Below are 27,055 nucleotides of genomic sequence, written 5' to 3'. Positions count from 1 at the left end.
CTGTTCAGCAGAAGTGTTACTTATAAAATTAGAAGCCTTAAGTACTCTTTTATTTGAGAACTTTCAGTATGCAGAAATAGAGAAGAGAAAAAAGTTCTGGAGACTGGGAATGTTTACAGGAACAACTTCAAAGAAATGTCAATAAAATAGAAAAGAAGTGAAATAAACCTGGAGCTTACTTTTGTTTAAACTGAAATCCTCACATATATTAATTCAAGTGGGATTAAGTTTGAGGTACTTGTCAACATTACTACACATTCTGATTTGATGATTCTTTCCTTATGAAAACCAGAGATGTTTAACAGCCTTAACCATCGTTGCTATAAGCTTCAATGTTTCTGCATACAACAGGTTTTATCTTATTATTTGGTAAATTGCCCAACTAAAAACACTCTTTTAATTTCTTTAAATATTTGCATTAGCTTAAAATAAGTAGTGGTCTTTTTAAATGAACTAAGAAGCCAAGATAAGGATGTCTTAGTTACGTTCTTCTACTTGCTATGCAGTGTTCTGGGGGGTGTGCAGCTAAGATTATGTATTGGTTAATGACTGAAGAAGAGAAGAATTAAGAAGCTCTTCAGAAATTGTAATTTAGGCTACAATTTAACTCTGAGAGGTTTGCATTTGTTACTTTAAATAAACTTGCCTAAGTTCACAAAATTGGTAGCATTGTGATTGAAACAAAGTTACCAGTCTGTGTATTTATCACTGAGTCCTGGTAGTCAAGAACCACCATAGTATTCTTCAGTATTCTTTCCTTGTGTCCAATGCTGTTCCCTCCCAAATGTCTTCATATGTATTGGTATCTGGTATTGCCTATGGTATTGCATGTCAGTCAGTGTGGGACACGTCTACTTCATTCATTGATGTTACACACTGTCAAGTACATACTATTTGTGCATAGAAGTTATTAGTAAATCTATTAAATTCATGAGTAAATGTAAAATGCTTGTGTCTTGAAGGAAAACAAAAAAGGAAGTCGAGGCATTTAAATAAAGAATTCACATGAAAACAAACTTAACCAAGACCCAGAATGTTGCTTTTAACATTTTGAGTATATTTTCCCCCTTTTATAGCTATAATCATGTATTAATATTAACTCAATATCAAATGCAACTACTGATAAATATTAATTTTATAGAATAACAAAATTAAACACAATTATTTATATTAAGCCTTTCCCCTTTTTGTTCAGGATTCTGTTTGTTGATAGCATTAATTCCTGGATTTTACTTGATTTTTCTCACTATTAAAATTAACTTAATATTTAATGATAAATGCTCACTTGTATTGCTTGTATTAGTTTCCTTAATGTTTTCCTCAAGACCAAAAAGCAAACTTAACTTTGTTCTGAGTATATATCATTATGAGTTATATTACGTATAAAAGTTGCATTATTTTGATCAAAATGTTACTTATATTTGATTGTGTAATTAGATTAGATTTTAAAGCTGCATTATAACATTATGTAACAAGTAAAATATACGTGACGTGAAATTTACCACCATAATCATTTTGAAGTGTATGTTCAGTAGTTTTAAGTACATTTCACATTGGACAATCAATCTCTAGGACTCTTTTCATCTTGCAAAACTGAATTCTATACCAACTAAACAATAGTTCTTTCAATCTTCCTTCTCCCTTCTCTCCTCTCCCAGTCCCTGGCAGGAATAATTTTCTTCTTTCTCTGTAAATTTCTGTTCTATGTGTGAGTCTAGGTATCTCATATAAGCAGACTTACATATAGAATTTATTATTTTCATAATCGGCTTATTTCACTAAGCATAATGTCAAGTTTCATCCATATTACAATATATCAAAATATATGTAACATATATCAAAATTTCCTTCCTTTATAAAGCTAAATAGCAATTGATTGTATGTATATTTATTAACCTGTACAAGGACTTCCATCTTTTAGCTGTGAATCATATTGCTCTGAGTACAGGTATAATTACATATGTTTATTTCTATATACACTATTTTGTATAATGTATGTTGGATGCAAAGCCTGGGTCTGGCCCCTTCCTCTTGGACTGGCTTTCCTTCAGTGTTAGAGTTCATTTGCAAGAACAGCTCAAGAAGCTCTGTACAAATTGGTGGTTTTAAAATGAGAGGTTGACCACTTTTAGCCCAATTTAATTCATTTTACTTTTTGCTAAACAGTAAAACTCACTTTTTTCTTAGTTCTCTAACTGGCTATTAAAGGTAGAGATCCCCACTGAGTAATGAAATGTAACACTAACCCCTCTGGCTGGCCTTTGGTGGTGTTATTCCTTTTTTGTGTATTTGGACCTATTTCAAGTATCGTTTATGTTCAGAACTTACTATCACTTTCACTGTATTCTTTATGACATATTGGGTCTGTTCACTTTGTGATAAACTTGCCACTTTCATTTGTAGATTATGCTCTGATTACATTAAAGTGTGTAATAAATCAGCATCATTATTACAAAACATATTTCTTATGTGTGTGATTGTGCATGACATTGCACCTGACTCTCAGCTCTTTGAACTGTGTCCATGTTTTAATTCAAGGAGAAACTGCTTTTTCTTTTTTATTTATTGCTTTTATATATCATCAACTTTGTTGTTTCTTTTTTCAAGAAGCTTAGTGTTATTGGCATGACATCAGTGGACTTAATTCACTTTGTATCTTCAGCACATTTATTATATATATCCATTGATGAAGTGATATGGCACAGGTGGAGAAAATATTGCACAAATGACATAAAAATGACTCACAATTTCACTTATGCTTTCATTCGTCAAGTAGGTGCACTTGACGAAGAATAATTATAATTAATAGCAGTGAATCACATTCATTGTACTTGCCTTCCACACAGGTTTAAACTGGAAAGGTATACAAACACCATCATCCAATCTTTGAGAGGAGATCTAGGGTTGGTGTGAGGCATAATGCATTTCTAAATATGTTAAGTTCATATAGATAAAAGGCACATTTCATTTCTAAACAACTCGATCAGTAAAACACTGTTATGTGAGTATGCAGTCCATATTTCTCCTGTGTTACCTCCTAATACCAGGTACATAATATTTAGTATATAAATAAAATGAAATCCATAAGTAGGTACTAGTATAATTAGTCCTAAAGTTAGACATTTTTATACATTTAACCATGGAATATCTGAATATCTACACTTTGTATATAACATATTTAAATATTCAGGTTTAAGCAGTGAATATATTAGAAATTAAAATTTAAAGCGATCTATTGTTTATTGATTAAAAGGACTGAGTGTATGATGGACAGGGAAATATCAATTTCTTTTTAATCATTGAAAAATTTTTTTTTCATTTTTAATAGTGTCTATTTTGTTTCCCTGTGAGTAGTACAATTTTAAATGCAACTGTTGTCTTAAAATACTAATTGTAAGACCTTTGCAATTAGCTTACTAATTTGTATTCTAGCATGCCTTTTAATATGAATATGATTTAATTTTTATTAAAGGACCTTCTCCTGCAAGGAGTTTTTTTCTTGTGCATTTTCAATTCCTTTCCTCTTTTGTCTTGTTCTTTTCCTACCCTTTTCCAATATGATTTATGAATTGGGGCAGTTTATTCTATGTTGCTCTAAGCAGCTGAGGATAGATAGTTGGTTTTTCATCTGCATTCTTGTTACTGTTTAGTGTTGATTTTTTTTCTTTTGTTTTTAGGAAAAATGTGTGCATTTATGATTCACATGCTCAGTGACCCCCTACCCTTTAATATCACTAAGAATTACTACCACTACCCCATTCCCAATTCTCATACTCCTTACCTTGTTTCATATTTTTTCATGGAACTTGGCACTTTCTAATATATTCTGATATTTTTTGATTACGTACTCTTATTGCTTTTCCATCTTCCCACTAGAAGAATGTAAGATACAGAAGGGCAAAGTTCTTATATTTTGCTAAATGGTATACACCAAATTTTGAAGAGTACCTAGCTGAGAGTAGGTCCTGAATGTTTGTTGAAAAAATGAATGAATTCTCTTTTGTGGTTGCAGGAAAGAAAATGGCAAATATAGCACATACTCTTACATCTAAATTTGTGCTTCTAATAAATTTATTTCCTGGTTGTCTTTATGCTACTTGTTTTGAAGACTATCACTGGTAATGCATTGATGGATTGGGAAAGGGAGTTTTCAACCAACTATATCAGCAGTTTCATGCATTCAGATTGTAATTCTATGAATGAATCTAATTCCAGAATAAATAGAATTTCTGATATTAGTTTTATAATGGGAGAAATCCATCAACTAATGAATTATATGTTGAATAGTAGTTGACAAGATGTAATAGTGTTAATGGTTTTTAAATTATGGATGCCTTTCCTTTACAACTTCAAATACCTAATAAACAGTTGAGACTTCAAGGATAATACCCGATTTTTATGAAAAAAATGTTAAAAGTAAAAATTTTATTCAGAATTTGTCTTATTATTTTTATAGTAATTTGTACATTTTTTGTTCTGTTGTTTTTAGAAGCTAAGGGCCAGATTATTCATGAACAAGTGTACTCTATGAAGTGTCAGGTTCATGAACAAGAGTCAGGCTGACATTCTGATCTAATATTTGCATTTAGTCATTAAGGAAAGGGAAATTATGGGGGTTATAAAGAGTGTGTCAATGTAAAAGGGCTCATCCAGACAAGACCATGTTACCTTGAGAAAAAGAAAGCCAGCCAAATATGGTGGCACATGCCTGTAATCCCAGAGATTTGGGAGGCTGTGCCAGAGGATCACAAGTTCAAAGCCAGACTCAGCAACTAAGTGAAGCCCTAAGCAATTTAGTAAGACCTTTTTTTTTTTTTTTTTTAAATAGAAACCACTGCTGATTCTACAAGATAGAAGTCTTTCTATACCTAGCCATGCTGATTATGGATAAAGAATGTTATACACAAGGAAGAACTGTCATCACATGTTATCAGATTTTTTATTCAGATTTTCCTACTGACCCTAACCCACATGGTTATATTTCCATACAATTTTATGATTTTAAAAGTCCTTTATTCAAATGCAACATGTGCACTTATGAGAAATACTTACTGCATTCACTTAAGTAACTTTTGTATTAACAAATCAGTTCTATGGCACTGAGAGTACATAATAATCTTATAAAATTGTTTTATGTATTAATGAGGTCATGTTCACACATTTTTACTGTTGTAGATCGAAAGACATGACAACTGTGCCTATGACTACCTAGAAGTTCGAGATGGAAACAGCGATAATAGCCCTGTGATAGGTCGTTTCTGTGGTTATGATAAACCTGAAGACATAAGATCTACCTCCAATACCTTGTGGATGAAATTCGTTTCTGATGGGACTGTGAATAAGGCAGGGTTTGCTGCTAACTTTTTCAAAGGTAATTTGCAGTAATGTGCAAACATGAGATTTTTTTTTTTCAGGGAGAATTGTATTATTGATCTTAAAGTTGGGGGAAAACTGGCCTGTGGTTGTATTAAAAGTTGAAGTATGCACTGTTTATAAAGATATTTGGTGAATTTTAATGAGAAAGGTAACTAGTGAAATACTGGAGTTTGGAACTTCATAGCACAGGGCAGAGACGCTGTTAGGATGGCTACCATATGTTCTTTATGAAATAGTCAAAATAACAAAATCCAGAAAGGGATATACAGAAAGGAAGAAAATATTTACAGTACATGAGTACATGTAATAAAAAAAAAATCCGTAACCAGAAGGGAATTTATTGACACATCAGTTGACACATCAGTTTATCTCCAAGTGCCAGCATGTCTAAAGAATCACTTCCAGAATGGTGTTCTTCCACAATGGAAAGAATTTACATCTTCTTTAGCGAATTATTCTGATGCCTAAAATGTCTTTATGACAAAGAATTATTGCTGATCAGCTTTAATTTTGAATTGCATAACTGCATTTTTATTTTTATCTCACATATTTGATGTATTTTATGAAGGTAAAATGAAAACTACTTTTATGTAAATAGAAACATCAAATATGCTACGGGAAATTCGTAGACATTTATATTAAGTGTGTCATTGTTGAATAAAATTTCCTATGGGTGGAGCAAACAATTATCTCTACACTGCTTTTTATAGGATAAATGAAGCAATCAATATGTATATGTCAAATTTTATTGATAGACATCTAAATATTTTCCTTATTTCAAGAACAACAGTAAATGAATTTTCCCTGAGAGTTACTTAAGTATTCATCATATGAATTGAAATACAGAAAAACTTGATGCTCTAACTATATGGATCCATCAAAGTGTAAAATTTTTCTGTATGTGTTATATTTCACAGAAAAAAAATGGGCTGCCAAACATTTTTCCTGTGATATTTATGTGTATTTGGTTATCAAAAAATACTTAGTGTTTTGCTGACAGATAATTTCACCAGAGGATATTTACAATTTGCCTAATTCACATTAAGTTATTTCTGGAAAGCAAGATATGGAGTATTCTGTCATATACATTTTTAAAAATAGTATCTATTTTTCAGACATTTTCATATACAATTTAAGTAGCATATGCATTTGTGAAAATATTGAATTATTATGTTATACATCAAAATGTCCTTATAAGAAACAGTGAATATAAGTATTTATAGTAAACACTTTAAAGAGATCCAGTCAACTTTTAAGTTATTTTTTTGTAAGAATATTAATTTATAATATATTTGCCACATTATATTTCTTAATAATGATATTTTTTTAAAAAACTTTTTATGCCTGTAATGGGAGGCTAAAGCAGGAGAATGGCAAGTTTGAGGCCAGACTCAGCAACTTAGCAAGACCTTCTGCAACTTAGTGAGACCCTGTCTCAAAATAAAAAATACAAAGAGATGGAGTTTTAACTCAGTGTCAGAGCACCCCTGGGTTCAATCTCCAGTATGAAGGAATAATTTTATGTGTGTGTGTGTATGATGCTGAAGATTTCTCCCGGCTGGTCTCACACATGCTAAGCTTGTACTCTATCACTGAACTATATTTCAGAAGCCCCTAGAATCATTTTTTGAGATTCATCTAGCAAATTATACTATGAAATTAATAGGGAAACTATGCTTTTTCAGTAAGTTTTTCTGTTTCATTCTGAACAACCTCTAAGATTTGACAGTCTCATTTGACCTGAAATTCAGGGGAAAAAAAAAAAACAACCCACAAACACACACACTGTGTCTTGGAGAAGGTACTGTTCCATTGACCCTGTCCTAGTTTCCTCTTGGTTCTTCCACAATTCTTAGGAGGTTACAGCAACATGAGCCTTCTGTGTGATCCATCAAGGGCTTATACATTGTTCCTGCTCCTTTCCTAAAGAAATGAATCGTCTTTGTTTTATTTAGAGCCATTAAGCATCATATTTACAAAAATTTTTGCACCCTACCATGTAAAGACAAAACGCTCTACTTGTTCTGTATCTCTCACCATTTTTATAGAGGAGGACGAGTGTGCCAAACCTGACCAAGGAGGCTGTGAGCAGCGCTGTCTGAACACTCTGGGCAGCTACCAGTGCGCCTGCGAGCCTGGCTACGAACTGGGGCCTGACCGGAGAAGCTGTGAGGGTAGGGCTGGATTGCCACAGTGCTGCCTGCCTGGAGACCCCTGCCCATCCCTTTCCTTCATGTATTCTCATTCTCTTGTCTCTCTCTTTCCTTCATGTTCACTCCACTCACAGTCAGGGCTGCTGTGAATCTTTGCCTGGATTCTTGTTAGAGATCAGTCCCTTTCTTCTTTGGTCACCAGACCCATAATGGATAGATGGATGGATGGATGGATGGATGGATAGATATAGATACATACATACATACATATTGATTTCTATCTCTATCTAGATCTAGTTTTGTATCCATCCCTCCATGCATCTATCCATTGGTCTATTCATCATTGTTTTAATCTTTTTTTTAACATAGTCTATGAATGTCTCCCTTATTAAGATGACAAGCCAGAATCTGAACCATCTTTGTATCTTTAACATCTAGCACAGTCAGAGCAAAGCATTTAGCATAAAGCTAAATGCACATTTTATGAATATATGATTTCTTAAATCATCACTTGTCATGATTTTCTGCATTTTCCCTTCACACTCTAACGTGAGGTTTGCCATACAGTGTTTTATTCCCATGGCTTAAGATCCCTTTCCTAAGAATTTAAAGCTTCCTCTTTTTCACCTTCTCTCCTCCACCCTCTTACAGACCTTCATTAACAGACGGAAGAAATTGACTGCTCTTCCTTCCTATGGTCAATTTCTATTTTATCTCTCTTTAAAAATTCTGTTAAATTTATCTACCTAGAACTTGTAGCAATTTACTATTATTTGTATTCATGTACTAATTTATTTTTGGTTTTGCTCACCAAGAAGCAAGTCTCTGGAAAGTGAGCACCTTGTTCTCCACTGTGTCTGTAACAGGATGAAAGTGGCAAAAGCAGCAAAACTATTTGCTTAAGGAATAAGTGTCACACCCTTGATGGCCTATTTCTTAAAAAAAAAAAAAAAATCAGTCTCCCTATTTCTTCTTGTGAGTTTGAACTTTGTCTGGCTTTCAAAAGTCTCCATCCTACCTGTTAAACCACTAATCCTCCTCTCCTAGAATGAAAATGACATAGTTACAAAGTAGATGCAGTATTATTTCAGAAGAGAACAATGTATATCAATCATAAAAGAACATGACCATTATTTATATGTGGGTCCTAGAAACAAACATTTTACTTCATGGTCATTTGCCAAAAACTGATAAAAGTGAATGTTCAGGTAGTATTTTTGCATACTTATGAATATGGCAATATGTATGCACATGCATATGTGCACAAAGGCAAAGAAAGAGGCCAGTTATCTTTATGTAACTCTGGACTCCCTAGGAGTTAATTAATTATACTGTGTACAATATATGTCCTTTTCTCTCAACTTGCTCTTGGAAAACATGATTTTGCAAATTTTGGTATCAATAGGAAAGAGAAGAAATATAAATAGATCATCCCAAAGGAAAGAAAACCAGTTGTTAAGTAGATTTTTTTTTTTGGAACAAGTATGTTCTGTTTACCGCAATTTATCTTGCTTGTTAGCTTAGATAATAGCATTACTTGTTTTGGAAAAAAATAGTTTGAGAAAATAAATAATTGATTTTGGTCTTATTGCCATGAAACTGTATTATGATATCTATCTATCGATGCACATTTCTTAATTCCCACAACAGCCTTATCAATTCTTGAAAAAATATGTTTTTTTCTTAATTCTATAGTAGCCAAGACACTATGGTAGTCATTATACTCATTTAAAAGTTAAGAAACCCATTTTATATTGCTTGACCAACTTTCAAGTGATTTAAAATGTGGTAGTACAGTCATAATCTACTTTGTTCTAAAGCTATAAGATAGCAATTTATAAATGGGATTTGATGATTAAAATAGTTGTATTAAAAGCTAAGGAGCAGAGAGTGCAGTTATTAAATTTTGAAATCCTGAAGATGGTTGAAATTTAACGTTGGGATGTTGAGATACCAGTGGAAAAGGGGGTCATAAGAGGGTGATGTTATTAAGCAAACCTTTTCCTTCTTTTTAGCTGCTTGTGGAGGACTTCTATCCAAGCTCAATGGCACCATCACTACCCCCGGCTGGCCTAAAGAGTACCCTCCCAACAAAAACTGTGTGTGGCAAGTGGTTGCACCAACTCAATACAGAATTTCTATGAAGTTTGAGTTTTTTGAATTAGAAGGAAATGAAGTAAGTGAACCATACATACCATGCATTTGAATCATACTTTGGGAATTACTAAGGCAAACTGGCAAAGATTAAAAAAAGAAAAAGGAAAAGAAAAAAAGGATCTATCATAATGATGTAGGTGTTGTAATGTTTCTTTGTTCTGTTGCTCATTTCTGCAACTGATTATAATTGTTGTTGATGTTGGATGATATTTTAGACAATTTCTGGGAGATTGAAAATCAGCCAGAGGGAGTTTTTATTCAGCAGATTTAATACACACTATTTTCCTGATTTATTAAATAATTATAGAGTATTTAAGGTCAACTTCATGCCACATAGACTTTCTTTAAAAAAAATAACATCAGGATCCACACAAAAATATAAGTATGGGAGAATGTGGAACATTTTGTAGGAATGGATATATTCCATTAATGAAGAATTAAGAGAAATAATAATTAGAAAGAAGGAAAAATTGGAGGTTAAAAACAAGAAGAGGCAAATATTGATATGCATAAACAAAATTATGTATAAAGCCCACAAATAGTCCCAATAATCATTGTCCCAGGGACAGTGATACATTGTAGTTCTGTTCTCTTCTCTGTGTGGCATTTCATTATGAATTTTGCTCCTGGTTCATCGATAAGGGAACGGGCTGGGGATGTGGCTCAGTGGTAGGCTGCATACCTACTGTGCTCACTGGCTGAGTTCACTGCCCAGCACTGCGAAAGAAAAGAAAAGGAATATTTGTTTTTTAGCCTCAGTAACATTTGTACTTAGTTGACACTATCTTTTCTTTACAAAATATAGCATACATTGCAAAGATACAGTTTTCTGTCAGGTGGTCACATTAAAATAAGTGAGATCATTTATTTGAAAAATCCTTTGTGCTAATAGACACTAAACACACACTAAATTCAAATGGGCTGCCAAACTCGGAAATAAGAATATTTCAAAAAAATATCCTGGTCAATGCTGATTTAATTCAAGAGAAAACATGATAAACACTTGTTTTGTTTGATCATTCTTACTTTCTGTTCTTATTTTTTTTCTGCATTTCAGTTTTGCTTACTCTTCAATGAACATGATTCAACACTTCTAAACATGATAACATTCATAAAAATTATTTTATCTTTGTTATATTTCTGTCAAAACACAAAGTGTAAGAACAGAAATATATCTGGGACAATCATTGTTGGGAACATTTGTGGACTTTACATATAACTTTGCTTTTATATACTTATCTTTGCCTGTTCTTTTTTTAACCTCCTATTTGTTCCTTCTTTTTAATCTGTTTTCTGTCTATAGTAGCCAAAGTACTTCTGTGCATTTTAAAAATCTCTTTCTAGGGTTTTGTGACAATAGATAGATGACTTTCGTTCCCCTTTAAAGAAGACTAAAGTCTGAATTTATATACTTTAGATAATTGTAGAATCTTAAAACTCAGTGTATCTTTTGAGATTATTTTTTAACATTATGTGTGAGTTTTATGATGGGATACACTGCAGTTTATCCTTTTAATATATTTTATCCACATGGAACATCTTTTTCCTTTTATGACTACTTCAAATTTGGGGAAATGTTAAAATGAAGAGAAATTTTTTATGGTATTTTTGGAAAAGCTTTTATTGAGTTACAATTCTTGAAAATGGAATTTCTCTATCAATTCCTGTGATTTGATATGAACTGAGTATTGAATGACTTCTACTCTCATAGTTTTCCCTAAAGCTATTAGTTGCAGCAAGTGAGATATTTTGAATTCATTAATTGGTACATGTTTCTGAGAAGACTAGTGAGAGATTTATATTCAGGATGAAGGAGGGCAGTAATTTACATAAATGGGGCACTGTCTTCTAAAAGCATTGTTCTCATAATAATGGTCATAGTTCACATAAGGACCCTTTACAAACTTTATTTAAACATATCCCAGAACTCTGTTTATAGTGGTGGTACCCTGTGAGAAGCCATCACAGAATTCTCCATGTTTTCTGCATATCTATGCTGTTATAATCAGAGGCCTGAGCAAACACTTGAATTTCAGAATATTGGGTTAAGTTTAAACCTTAATTATTTTCTTCTTTATACTGAGATACCAAAGGAAAGTCAATGGCAAAGAACTTTAGCCCTATAAGTATCCTCCTATAATATACTGGAGACATCTTTAAACAAAAACCTCAGTTTTAACAAAGTAAGTAGAAAAGTTATCTCATTTTTCCTAGCATCATTTTGCTTATTTATCACCTAATTAATATCACCAGTAATTTGAGTTGACATAGTTCAAAGAACACATCATGCCCCAGGGTTCAATCGTGTGCACTGTTAAACCTTTCTAATTACACATTTATGTAATAAGGTCATTCATGTAAGATGTGTTCTTTAGAATGTGCCCTATTGGAACTTTGGAAAAGTGTATCATGGAACATTTGAGAGCCATAAATTGCTTAAGACTACCTGGCACTCACTTTCCTTCTTCCATTTGGGTATTGTTAGTGTATTACATATAAATCAGAATGAGTAGATCTCAATTTGGTATATATTCCTGCCTCCATTCCACTGAACAGAATTGCTATTGGTTTGTGATCCAGCTGCAAACCTACAAATACTAAATACCTACAAACTTGGAAAAATTAAGAAACAGTAATTTTCATAAATTTGAAAGGAAACTGACTTTTTAAATTATATACCAAGGGGGTCTGTCTTTCCCTTTGAAAGTGAGTAATGGTGTTGTTATGATCAGAATGTCATATTTCCATGACACAGAACAGGACTAAGCCAGACTCTGTCCACCCCCATACTCCATGTTTGATAACTATATTTTGGACAAGTTATATTTAAAAAATATTCTGAACCTCAGTTTTCTCATCTCTACAATGGAAAAAGGATTATTTCTGTTGCTAGTGTTTGATAGACTCAATCTAATATTATATTATATAATATTATACTAATATTATGCACATGACCTGCCATGTTTTGTAGAAAATAGAATACTATATAAATACCTTTGCAGTTCCTTTTGAAATTTAAAGCAATTAAAAAAAATCAGAGAATGAAGCCAGGAGTAGTGGTGCACACCTGTAATCCCAGCAGCTCAGGGGGCTGAGGCAGGAGGATTGCAAGTTCAAAGCCAGCCTCAGCAACAGCGAGGGGCTAAGCAACTCGGTGAGACCCTGTCTCTAAATAAAATACAAAATAGGGCTGGGGATGTGGCTCAGTGGTCAAGTGTCCCTGAGTCGAATCCTTGGTAAATTAAATAAATAAATAAATAAAAAGTTTTTTAAAAAAATGAAAAAGTGACAAACTGCTGCTCTTCTGCCCATCACCACCATCATCTCAACAAATATTCATCTGAATTCTCCTTATGATTTTGTCTTTTTTGAAAAAATAGTCACTTGCCAGAAAGAAACAAGCATGTCAGTGTATATACAATCTAGAAGACATTCACAACAAAATTATTCTCTATCTTTCATACTTTTTATCTCAGAGTTGAACCATGTTCTTGATTTTCTTTAACCTGTCATTTCCAGTTTGACTACCATGGGAGTAAACAGGTAAAAACATGATATACTTCTCAAATAAATGTCAATCATCTGGTACCATTGGTCTAGTGACTAGGACCACTGTGTTTTTTTTTTTTTCAAGGTATGCAAATACGATTATGTGGAGATCTGGAGTGGTCTTTCCTCTGACTCTAAACTGCATGGTAAATTCTGTGGCGCAGAAGTGCCGGAAGTGATCACATCCCAGTACAACAACATGAGGATTGAGTTCAAATCTGACAATACCGTATCCAAGAAAGGCTTCAAAGCACATTTTTTCTCAGGTATAAGTATTAACATGTTGTATGTGTATGTTACTGATCAACATGGATTGGCTTAAGTTTATGATCTTTCCTTCACAGTTTACTGTTGATAAACTTGGAAGCACAAAGAATAAATGATGATTTATCCTACTATTGACATTTTTTGCATAAGATATTAATAAAAGGAGCACTGATGAAAGGTTGACCCAAAATGATTAGATTTTGTATAAATAAAGTCTGGTACAAATAACACAAAAATAATGATATAATACTTCCAAGCAGTGACTAGTTGTTACAGATATATGGGAATAATGATACCAGACTAATAGACAGTGGAATATTTTTCAACATTTTTTTTTTTTTTTGGAAAATGTGTTCTTATTTTTAGACTCTTTCATTTTGCAGCATATTTCTTCTTGTTATTGCTATATTTACATTCTTATCTTTAGGCCAGTAACAACATCATATTTGCCTTGTTGCTACAGGCATGATTGTAGCTGAGAAATATGGAACTATAATTTTATTACAAATAACATAGGATGGGGTATACTTAATGTTTTATACTTCTGTGTTTGGAAATTGGCAACCAATTCAAAATACAATAAATAAAAACTTGCCCAATTTTACAAAAACATATAGAAACATGAAATTTCCCTAGTTTCTCAATCTCAGAATGATTCATTATAAAAACAATATTTCAAAACTTCAAGAACAGATAATATTGTAATAAACCTCAGTATAGGAATCTATTCTGCCTTTGCACAAAGCTAGCAAATAATTTAAAGCAACTAAATTCTAATTATGCTTTAATATTAGGTAATTTGGATTGAGTTAATTCGAAGTCCATTTACTCCAGTCCCCCTGAGTTTAAAATTAATGAGATTTACAATGTCCAGGGTTTGTTTTGGATTTGGGGGGTAATTGAAGTTAATGGTTCACAAGCTCCATTGAGTTCCAATTCAGACATAAAAGTGCATTCAAAATACAATGGGTCTCAGCTTACTTGCTCTTGTTCGCTTGCCTTCTCACAGATTTAATTACCTTTTAAAAATTCTTCTTAGGCATTTATTTAAGATTTATATTCTTAAAAGTAGAATGTGAATATCTTATTTTAATAAAAGAGACTTTCTTAGACTTCACTATTGTATAAATATCATGGACATGGTAGAGACAAAGCTACTTACCTCAAGCCATCTAAATAGTTATTTTTAAAAGTGAAATTATGAAGCAATGCAATTTTATCATAAAATTCAAAGTATTCCTTTGCACATTACCTTGGTCACATACTTCAAGATTCTTTAAAAATACATACTATACATACTGAATTCAAATTATGATTAAATTTAACAATTCTCACAACAATTAAAATCACTTTCTGTTATTTTTGGTCAGACAAAATTTTCCAAATAAAAAGCCAGATTATTTATCTGAATCTTTAGAACACTACTAGTGCAATATAAATGTGCTTTTAAAATTCTTAGAATACAAACATGAATGCAGATGGTACTTTTATCACTTGAGAAGATAATAGGTTTTATTGTTTTCTCTGTGTAGTGATGCTTTGCAATATTAGCTGAGTATCTCAGTAATACTAAGCAACTTATTTGCTATAAGTCATGTTCACTAATACAATCATTTAAAAAACTATCTGTTTTTAGTATTTAAACACACACACACATGCTACATGCAGTATTTATTTTATTTTAGAAGAATCTAGCTTATACTGATGGAATGAAGGTAGTTAAATAAAATGAACAATGAAGTTCAGGAGGAAACTAAACTCTGGACATTCATATTATATTGGTATGTTCATTTCTATGTTTATTTGAAAGATGAGCTGCTGAGGATTTAATACATTGCTCAGGGTCACAAAGCATTTAAACCCTATTCTGTCTTGGTTCACAGACAATTCTCTTAACCATAAAAGCAGATTATGACCTTTGCAAGGGGCATTAATAATGAATGTGTGCCATTCAACATCCTTATGACCTGAAAAACAATAGATATGCTTTTCATTTCTTTATTAGATTACTTTTTTGTAAAGTGTGAAATAATCATCATTAAGTATAAATTTTCAATGTTCCTTTTGATGCACTGAAAAGACCTTGTATTTTGCCATATTTATATTTAAAATATTATGGTTCTGGATGATACCTATTGCACAGCTTATTTCCTGGGAGTTTCTGTCAGTGGGGAATGTGTGTGCTCAAGAAAACAGAAGGTAAAAACATTCTATTTGTAGTAAATTACCATTGTGGTACCCTAAAGAGATGGATGTAAATAAGGATTTAGATAACTAAATGATCTTAGACTGATAATCTTACAAAATTATAACCTACAAAAGTTCATCATTTTAATAAATAGGTTTATTCACATTGAAAATATTATTTAATAGTTCTAATAATGCTTTAAGTGTCATAAAATAATTTGTCAAAAATCATATATTTTATTGTAACTACATTTATTAGAAAGTAACTATGTAAACCACGGTCATACTATACTTCACAACAAAATTGAAGGATTTTTTTAATGTTAAAATCCATTATTGGGGGATTTTTAAAGTGCATTATTAGTTTTATTGTCACAGATTCTTTAGAAAACAATCAGGCATAGAGATCAAGAGTCATTAACATGACTGTCCTGTTTGTCTAAGAAATCCCATTCTTTTGGGAGACTCTCATAAATATCCCCACATCAAGAAAGATTTAAATATAATGAGATAATGATAGAAATTTGGACAAAATAGTGTGACAATTAAAAAAAATAGCAAGTTACAGCAAATAGACTCTTGTACCATAAATATAGTTTAATGACTTCACGGTGCAAAAAGTTGTAGATGATAAAATATTAATAGAAATCTAGGTATAAAACTACGCACTGTGCTTATAACTAATCATGTGACTGGATACAAACCTGAAAGTTAACCATTTAAAAACACTAAAATACTTCTGCTAAAGTGGGAAGACCGTGCCTTATAGTAAACTCCAATTTATCTCAGAGCATTTCTCTGATTTAAATATAAAGTAACTTTGAAGAAAAATCCTTAAATAATATTTTCAACTATCTGTTTCTTAAAAAATATTTCTAGATTTGCAAAACATTGCCTGATGGACTTTGATCTTTTGTAAGTGAAGAAAATTTTGAGTTTTTATATTTATTGTTATTCAATATTAATATAAGAAAAAATCAATAGAAGTGAATCAAAACAAGTTAATTTGTAATTATCTTATTACAGACAATAAAATAAGAATCAAAAGATATTTTATGGGAACTTAGTCTTAAATAGTAACATTTATAGCCAGTGTTTTAAAATTTCAAAAGTAGTTATGGCTTTACATAATCTTAACAAGGGGTATAACATAACGTGTTCAATTATTTTCTTCTTATTCTTTTCCTAATAACAATTACAAAGGGATTCAATAACAATAAAAAACACAGTATTTGGTGATAAGTTATCCCACAGTATTTGGAAAGGAAAGCAATTTGAAAATAAATTTAAACTTCCTTGAAGTCATACATAACAAAAGAGAGGAAGAGCTATATTTAAATTTTAATGTATGCAATGAAATAAAGTACTTATAGTGCTGTTTCTAACATACCATTATCAAATAAAATAACCATGTAGATTGTATCTATTTTTACACATAACCCCAGATTTTTAAATAAGTATTTTTTAGATTTAAGAAATGGAATCAAAAGGATGTTTCCAAGAACTAATTAGCAGAATAATTAACATCAATGATTTCTGTCACTTCCATGTTCATGAAACTAAGAAATCCTTATATATCAATTCTAATTAAGCTTCATAAATTAGTTATGAAAATGCCATAGCTTGAAATGTGGGAAGTTAATGGATTTTATAGCAGAAAAGCTTTTAACCTGCTTTACAAAAATCAAAGTTTGATGCACTGTAATGATTCCAGAATATATATTTCAAAACAAATGAAGGAACTGATATTTAGGAAAATAAAGAAATTAGGAATATCAAAATAAGGCTATTGGGATATTAACTATAATTATAAGTCTATTCATTTTTTAGATAATTCAGAATATAGTAACATGGGCATTTTCTAGAAGATATCTAATCCAAGAATTGCTAAAGGAGATTTGTTATTAGATTAATAATAATGATTTCTTTTATATGCTGATAAAATGAAACTCAATTTTACGTGATATCGTTTTTGAACACAGGGGTATAAGCCTGCATAGGTATACACAATACAGTTTATCTAGTTTAAGTGATAAGGCAAAGTTAGCTATATACCTCTCAGAACAAAGTTATTTTTCTTAGAATAGGTTGAGCCCAAAGAAGTATTAGTAGAAATTTGTGCATGCAAAACAGCATCATTTGGAGAACTTGACAGGATTTTTAAAAATTCTCTATAACTTTCACAATTTGGAAATAACTTTAGGCAATGGGCATTGAGCATGGGGTGCACCTTTGTTAGGCAACCCTGTACAATGAAAAGACTCAGTAATGACTTCTATGATAATCAGAACACCGAATTTGAAAAAGAAAACTTTCAATAGCAATCTCCCTCAGGGATAATTTAATGGGAATGTGATCTAACTATTATTGATAGACCTAGTGACTTTCTTAGTGACAAAAATAGAATGAAACTGAAGTTTGCCTTCTCCCAGTTCATTTTGGTCTATAAAAATGCAGAGTAAGATAAAATAATTTTATTTCAATATTTCTAATTACAAGTGATTTTGACTGACACACTCATCTTCTCTCACACATACTTCTTCATGAACATTGTTTTCTTTACACAATTTTTCTCATGGAATGGTTGTTGATATTTGTAGATAACATTCAATCTAATATCACCCTAACAAATGTATAAATATTGGTGTGATTAATTATCAGTAATAATGTAACTACAATATTCCTATACAGTTTTGAATCCTGCTTCTAAGTTTTCAATATTAGTAAGATTTAATATTTGCATATTTATGGAAAGAGCTATAGTCAGTGTTGTAGCTCTCAGATTTTATCTTTGCTCTCTAAAGGTGATAATTTATTGAATAGTTTTATGTTGTGTGTGCTGTGTTTGTGTGTGTGCATGAGTACTGTATGTATCTCTTAATTTCAGTCCTGAGGATTTGGTTTGAGAATATTTGCTTTCCTATATGTTGCTGTTCTGTTGCATGGAATGTTTACTTCTTTTTCCTACAGATAAGGAAGCTTTCTGCAAAGAGAAAATTTTTATTTTTGAATCTTGCAAGAACTTGTTACAGGTTGCCACTTCAGTTCCAACCAGTATGTATTATTCATAGACTGATGACCTCTGATAGTCTCAGAGGTATGCTACAGGCTCTGATGGGAAAATACCACCTCCCTTCTCCTAATAATAGAACTTTTCTTCATCTAACACAGAATGGAAAACAGACATGTCCATTCCCAAGACTGGGGCTCGTTTCCATCTACAGAAGATAAATGTGTTTTTTTTTTTCTCTTCATAAAATATTTGTTTCTTCTACTAATAAAAACTATTAATTTTTCTTCATTGTGTGTCTACTCTATGAAAATGCCAGAAAATTTCAAATGAATAATTGATTGAATTCTCAATTATTTAATTGATTATGCAGACATTTTAAGAAATGCTGAATACTCTGCATCCTCCTCCCTTTCCCTTTTTCTTGAATTCTTCATTCTGTGAAAAGTCTGTGAGGTTAGATCCTGAGAGGGAAAAAGGGACAACATTAGTCAATCATGCTTGTTAAGGTTTCTCCCCCATACCCTGCTAGTTTGATGGCCTTTCATAAGTAAGAAATACAGAACATATTGGTGGAATTTTTCTTTTATGATATTGCTGTTTCTCACAAAGAAAATCCAAAACTGAATTTACTTTAATTAGAATAGTTAATTAATTATCTCTATTAAAAATATCTTCAAACGACCCCAATGTATTCACTATTTTCTAGACAAACTATTAAGTTAAAAAAAATATGGGCTTTTTTTTTTTTTTTGTCTGCATGATGTAAAACATCTGGCTCATTTTAAGTATTCCAATGATTTAATGAAATTTTCTTTTCATATGACCATTTGACACAAGGAGCTCAGTTTTAGATGCTACCTTTCTGGACATGATAACTTCCCTCTGCTGCTTTTAGTTACAATTTTGATTAGTCCAGTTTTGCATCTTGGCTAAAGCATAGATTAACCCATAAATATATTCTAGCAGCCTAATTGATGACTTTTAACTTTCATGGGACCTTGACTAAAATAAGAAACAAGCTATGTGGGAATGGAGGGAGGCAGGAAACACAGACAAACTGGAAAAGTAAAAAATAATGGATACTTAGAAAATAATGACTACATAAATAATAATATAATAATAATGCTTCATCTTCTAGTTCTTCAATTTATCCTGTTTTTCTTCTCCTCCTCCTCTTCCAAATATTATTTGAAAAGTTATTTTTTTCAGCACAACAGAAATAAGAATAATTGGTTGAAAAAAAACTATTAAAATATGATTGGTTTTACTTGGAATTCTTTCAGTTACCACTACTACAGCTCAGCTATGCCCTATGAGGTCCTGAAACTAATCACACTTGAAAAGATTAGCTAGTGAGATGATATTTCTACTAGAATGAAGTTTGATGTGTTGGAATTATTTTGACTATACCATGAGTGTGTTAAAAGAACACATGTATTATTATTCTGTAATAATACATGTGTTCTTTTAACATTTTGGTGCTTCCCATGCATGGCCATCCAGACAGGTACCAATGAAAGGAGGAATCAGGCAACTTCACCCCATAGGGTGGGTCCTTGAGCAGTCCATTTGTTTACCAGTCAGTTACAAAAGGGAACAAATGTTCTCTAAGCTACTTTGCTTACAATTGTTAGGTTTTCATACCATTCTCGAAAGTCTAGTTGACCATAATACATTCTGAAGTTCATTCTATTGGGTCTTATTTTAAATACAACAAATCATCATTATATAAACATTTTCATAAGAAGTGTGTTTCTATTTCAGAGTAATTGTAGCACCAGAAAAAAAATTTTAAATAGTCCTTTTTCATTTAATGAAGAGGATTTTTATCTATATTCACTCATGAGGAAGGCTTTTTCTAAAGCTTCTTATGATAAAATAATATATTTTAAAAACTTACTGCTGAACTATGTGAATTAGGAAATGCAACCAAGTGACAAGATAGCAATAGTAAATATAATTTACCACCCATCCGTTCTGTTTTTATCATTCATAATTCATAACCAATAATCTTCAGTGTTAGAGTTAAGGGAATGGGGTTTAAGATATGATAAATTGATCTAAAATTAACTTTATGATGTTAATTCTCTATTAATTTATGCTTTCTTATGCAGTTTGGTGTTTGTTACTCTTTTAGAGATTAATTATCTTTATTTAATTTTTTTCTTGCTTAGTTCCCATAATAAGCATTAAAAGAATCATGAAAATGGCAAGGATAGGCAGAGAAAACATAAATCACAAATTTACTGATTCTTACATATTCTTTAAAGACTGGAGAATACCTGTATGTATTTGAAATATTCTGCCAGTGTATGAATATATCCTGTAACCTGTGTGTGCTTGTCATGCAGTCAATCTTTAAAAGTGGAAAAAGTAGATGCATCTTTCAAAATTGCTAGCAGATTATTTAAAAAAAAATAAACAAAAATATATAAAAGCCAAAATAGCAAACTGTTTGGCATGTGAACTCACTATTTCTCACCAGCAAAATCAGCTGACAGTGAAAAATTTGAATTCATCTCACCTCTGACATGACTGTACTGTGTCCTTTTTGTTCTCTGTGTGTGGGAGTGATGAACTTCTGAGTGATATGCCACCATATATGTGTGTCAGGAGCAACCTGCCAGTTTGGCTTAAAGGGACATGCCAGCCATGGGATGACAGCTGAGTAACGTAGTGTGACAGCTGATGCCTGTCACTGAATCGACTGCCTGTTAATCTAGTTTGGCTTTCTCCCTGTAGTGAATATATTGACTATTTCCTAAAGCTCATATTTCCTATCTTAACCTTTACTTCTAGCACACTAAAAGCCTTTTTAGAGGATGACTTATTAATAAACTAGTCTGCCAGAGTAGATTTGTTTAAAATATAAATTAACTTTCATCTTTAAGATGGTCTAACGATGTCTTTTCTGTCTTGGAATGTTTTGAAATGTCCAGATTCATTAATGCCAAGCATATCTGCAAAGTTAATGAAAAAAAATCAACTACAGTAGTTATACTGAGTGATTTTTTTTTAAAGCAATTATATACAAATCTTGGAAACTTGTTTAGCCTCTGTCTGTACACCATGGTTAATATAATGAAGGATTTGACCACTACGTAAATGCTGCTGTTTCTTGCCTTCATTAAAGCTACTAGTGATTTTAAATTCATTTCTAAAAATTCACAATCACTGTGTAGATTAATTGGGAAAAGATATGTTGACTGTTTTTTGTTTCCCTACTCAAAACTTTTACTCCAGTATCGAAGTGAAAGAATATTGTAAGTTGTTATCCTAGCACAAGTATTCTCAGAAACTCATTCCATGGTACAAGGCTCCTAGCTAAACAAGAAAAGGGTAAAACTAAGACACCTTAAATTTCTATTTTTTTTTTCATGTTGAACACAGGGAAAGTTGTGACTTAGTTTACCCTTGGCCATTGCTCGCCTCAATAAGTGACTGTCCTTTAAGAGCATTTTTTTTTTAAATCTACTTACTAAACTATGGGGTTTATTTCCTTGCTAGACAAAGATGAATGTTCTAAGGATAATGGTGGGTGTCAGCAGGAATGCGTCAACACAGTGGGAAGCTACATGTGTCAGTGCCGTAACGGATTTGTGCTGCATGAGAATAAACACGATTGCAAGGAAGGTATGGAAAGAAATGTCCTCTTCTTGACAACATCTCAAATTTCATGTGATTTGAACAAAGTTCTGCTTCTAAGGAGAGTTAATCATATCAATGAGTTGAAAAATAAAAATTAAAAAATTTTTGTGAAATGTTTATAGATCCCATATAATATAACTGGAAACCTCATTATATTACCAAAAGGTTTTACATGTTACATGTGGGCAGCATTAGAGTAACTTGTATATGAGATACATAAGCTGTTATGAAGCCATCTGGTAGCCAAAAATCAACATGTTATCCTCAGGTCTTTATAGAATAGACCTTACAACACTATCCATATATAAACTGAACTTCTGAAAAATGTTTTACATTTGGTGTTATAGCCCTCCCCCAAATTTCTCATACATGAGCTTCATGAGTGATGTGCCTTAAATATCAGACATATCAAGCTCAAATGTCTACCAAGGGAAAGACATTTGAAAATGGTACATGCCATTTAAAGTTTTAAGTCAGGATTTGGCCAGAAAATAAAAAGCAAGCATACTAGGAGCACAATACTAGCCTGCCAGATTTTGTTTCCAAAGTCTTAAAAAAATTCCAAGATTTTTCAAAACAATAATTTTATTCCCCTCAGCTACTGTGAGTTATATGGAAACAGGAGATAATTATTCAGGTCTTATTTCTTCCTTTGAGAGTCTACTCTGGAATTTTCTACTTAAATTGGATTTATGCCTATTTCAAAAAGAAAATTATTAAGTAAGTTTTTTTATAACTACTCATCATTCTGTGTATGTACATTGGAAGGACCTGACTAAAATCCCAGTTAGATAATGGACTTCTTGTATATACCTTAGAATTGTAAGTTGGCAAGTTTTCTTTCTTTCTTTTTTTTTTCTTTTTTGAAGAAAATGGCATTGTACAGGATCATATGCAACCAGGAATTTTTTTTTCTCTCTGCTTTCCTGTATGAGCATATTTGTAACTTGGTAGTATATGCTATTAAATCAACAGTCTGGGCAACAGGCCCAGAATTTTTTTTTTTCCTTCAGAAATGGAAGGTAATTCAGAGAAAGCATGAAGCAGCTTTTGCAGAATGTGCATGTAACCCATGTCTCAGAGATAACAAATATCTTCCTAATATTTTAAGTAGCTAATATTTCCAGAAGTAATTTTATAGAAAACTTCCATTTAGATAGAATGATGTCCAAGTACCCTTTAATAAAATTATTTTTTATTGCCAGGAAAAAGGTTGAATTTTCTTTTACCTTTGCTGTAGTATATGCACCTTATATAGTTTAGCAGTAAGCCTGTTTGCTTTGTTGCAGGCTATTGTAAATCAGGTAGACTCCATATTTCATGTGGCAAGGCAAAAACTGGGATGATGGAATTTAAGAAACTCTTTTCATGATAGGATCCAGAATTTTTCTTTCTTTCTTTTTATTTTTCTTTCCCACCCCCAGGGTTGGGATGGAACCCAGAGCCTGCTCTTGTCTTGCTACATAATCCTCATTTGTTTGCCAGAAGCTGAATGTCACCTGTATCTTCTTGATATTCCTCCACATTGTAAATCCAAATCTTCCTATGGAGAACTAGTGTGGTTAAGATGAAGGTGTAGATTAAGGAATGCAATAGTGGCAGCAATGATAACATCAATTGCATGAATTTGTATTGAGCATGGACCCTTGTTGTGTGGCCCTGCAGTATGCTGATATATTGTTTATATAGTAAATAATTTCCCCAAATAGATTCCTTGGAAAATTTTAGAAAATCATTTATAGTTTACAATGGGATACACAATATGTAACAAATAATTCCAGCCTAAACCAGAATCCCAAGGGTATAGCTTCACAAGTTATATACAGTGAACACAGCCTGATGACGTTAAATACTTTGAAACTTGATACTAAGTGTGGAATGGTCTCGTCTGAACTGATAGAAACATAAGAAATTTTATGCTAATGGAATGAGATATTCTTTCTAGTTAGTTTAAAAGCTGTCTCCAAGGCTAAGGAGCTATTTTTTTAATCCCTAATGCTTCATTTTGCTTTAATGAAATTGAGGTTAATTTACTTGGCAACTAAAACTGTGACTTAGGTTTTTAAGTGTACACTTCACTAAGGGAGATAGAAAATATAAATATATAATTTCTAAAATGCTTTAATGATATTAATTAGATGAAAGTGATGTTCTGTTAATGGGGAAATAAAAAAGATTTTAAAATGGCATAGTTCATTGATTTTTGTTTGTAGCAATGCATTACATATTTTGCAAAACCCAGCGTTGATATTCTTGATTGTCAATATATGTTGCTCTATTAAAGTCTGAGTTTATGGATCCAGCAGTTTAAAATAGGAGTTACTTTTATTTTAGGCATTTATCTGATTTGTGGCAAACACTTAATTTCCAGTGAGTAAGACAACAAACATTGCATGATTATGCTCAGCAACTTATTTGCCAAAGCAGATGAATATGATAACAGAGACCAGAGTGATGATTAGCTAGTATTCAGAAAGATCTTTCAACAGAGCAGTGGGCAAATAGGTTGCTTGTTTTCTGGCCCAATCCTGGGCTAGATTCCACACTGACTGATATTATCATTATTGGCACAGCTGAGTGTGAACAGAAGATCCACAGCCCAAGTGGCCTCATCACCAGTCCCAACTGGCCAGACAAGTATCCAAGCAGGAAGGAGTGCACATGGGAAATCAGCTCCACCCCCGGCCACCGGATCAAATTGGTAAGTGAACCCATTTTCTTTCTATTGAGCTGTAGACCCATGTCTTTTGCAGCTAGCACATGGTGGTGGTGGTGGTGGGGTTGTTTATTCAACTGAATTGAATCAGTAGATAGCTGGAAAAGATTTTTCTTCTCATGCTTACTTACACTAACCATTTCTTGGTTTCCTAGATCAAGGTGACAGCTATGTTGTTCTCCTCTAGGGATTCTTTTACTTTATACTTTACCTAATGTTACTGGTAATGATGTTTTCAAAGGGGAGAATAAATGAAGGAACCAAAAAAAAGAAATAAAGAAAAGGAAATTCATTAAAAAAACAGAATAATCATTTACTTAAACACAAGTTATACAACTTAATATATTCTACTAATTATGTCAATTCTATATGCTTCCTATGCAAAAAAGTATGTTTTCTTACAATAGGATGGATATTATCTTATGGTGTGTAAAGTATCATTTTTGTATAATCTATTGTCCTCTAATAAGACACTGGTATTCTTATATTTTTCTCACATGTTATTCTATGTGAGTCATTTAAATATGAACAAAAAATTTGTCTTCCCTTCTGCATCTTTTAAACGTTGCATTCTAATCTGGTTGTCTGATACTAAATATTTCATTATAGATTACAGAATCTATAAATTATGTACTTTAAAGAAATAAAATAATGGAAATATAGAAAATTAAACGATTTCCAACAAGATGCTGTTTTTGGAAGCCAAGGAATGTGCTAGCTAGCCAGGATCAGGACATAATGTAGGAAGCACTATTGTAATGAACAAAAAATATTTTAGGAAAGAGGCTACCAATCCAAAGTAGTTCCCTGGACCATTGGAGCCATAAGGTTAATTTGTAATTTCCCTGTTTGGATCTTCCCATTCAGTGAATTTATTTCATTTCATTTTATTTTATTAGCTAATAAAAGAGGCTTTATTCAAATGTGGCATTATGATAAAATCAGAGACAGCAACAAGACATTCATATCCCTAGTATGGATTTCCATCCATCCATTTGCTGTATTTGTGACTGAAATGAACTAGTGTCTCTGAAAAATCACTCACAAATACAGCAAATGGAGGGAACTCCATTCCTCTCAGCTAAATGCTGAGATGATAGCGCTGTAGGAACTCCATTGCTTTCTAGTCCTGTCCAAGGTCCTGATTGAGAGGACAATTCTCTGAACCTTATGGGCTGAAATGTGGAGGCTGCATGTATTCAGCAATGCAGCCAGCTAATTCAGTTTGGAAAAATGGATTTTCCTGATCGCATGGATTTATGTAGATCATAATTTTTTCAGAGCATTCTGAAGAATTTCCTCTTATGTTGTATGGAGAAGATATACAGTATCACTTTTGGAAGATATTTCATTGAGTGTAGAATTCTAGGATGACTATTTTATTTTTATTTTTGCACTTCAAACACTTTACTCCAATGGGATTTTCAGGCTTTCAAAGTTTCCAATAATTTGTAAATTTTATCTTTATTCTGTGTAAAGAATAATTTTGTCTATGGATACCTTCAATTTTTTCTTTTTATTAGAAGTTTGAATATAATGTGTCTATGTGTGTTTATGGTGTGTTTGTAGATATGTGTCTGTTTAGTAATTTTCTAAAAGTCACCTTCTCAAAATTCTCTACAATTTCTGCATTCTTGAAATTCCTGTGGTGTCTGTCATTATTTTCAAAAGTTTTACAGCATTCTTCTGCACCATTGTGTCTCTTCTTCCAGATACAAAGTAAATGTTTGATATCTTCCAACAACACTTGCATATTGTATTAATTTTTGTCACTTGTTTTAAGTTTCAGTAATTCCAATTGATGTTTCTTCAAGTTCAGTGATTGTTTCTTCAGCTATCTTGAATCTCTATGAAACTTTTTAAAAGCACTCTCTTTTAGCTTGTTTTTATTCATCTTTCTGGTATTCCCATTTAATTCACTGTTATAGGTTCCATCCGTGTTGGTCAATTTGGGCTACAGTAGACAGAGTGGCTTAAATGACAGAAACT

At 32.1% G+C, this 27,055-nt stretch overlaps 1 protein-coding gene across 1 annotated transcript in view; it reads left to right on the top strand.

The window, feature by feature from the left end:
- The window catches only part of Tll1 (tolloid like 1), a 202,924-nt gene that overhangs the window by 158,476 nt on the left and 17,393 nt on the right, over nt 1–27,055 (top strand). The window contains exons 13-18 of the mRNA XM_027927052.2: nt 5,176–5,371; nt 7,425–7,550; nt 9,545–9,705; nt 13,321–13,501; nt 22,210–22,335; nt 24,924–25,051. Coding sequence (XP_027782853.1) covers nt 5,176–5,371; nt 7,425–7,550; nt 9,545–9,705; nt 13,321–13,501; nt 22,210–22,335; nt 24,924–25,051 — 918 coding nt within the window. The remainder of the gene's footprint in view (nt 1–5,175; nt 5,372–7,424; nt 7,551–9,544; nt 9,706–13,320; nt 13,502–22,209; nt 22,336–24,923; nt 25,052–27,055) is intronic.

This window comes from Marmota flaviventris, chromosome 3 (genome assembly GCF_047511675.1).
Source record: "Marmota flaviventris isolate mMarFla1 chromosome 3, mMarFla1.hap1, whole genome shotgun sequence".
Classification (NCBI taxonomy): domain Eukaryota; kingdom Metazoa; phylum Chordata; class Mammalia; order Rodentia; family Sciuridae; genus Marmota; species Marmota flaviventris.
This window is presented reverse-complemented; position numbering and strand designations above follow the sequence as displayed.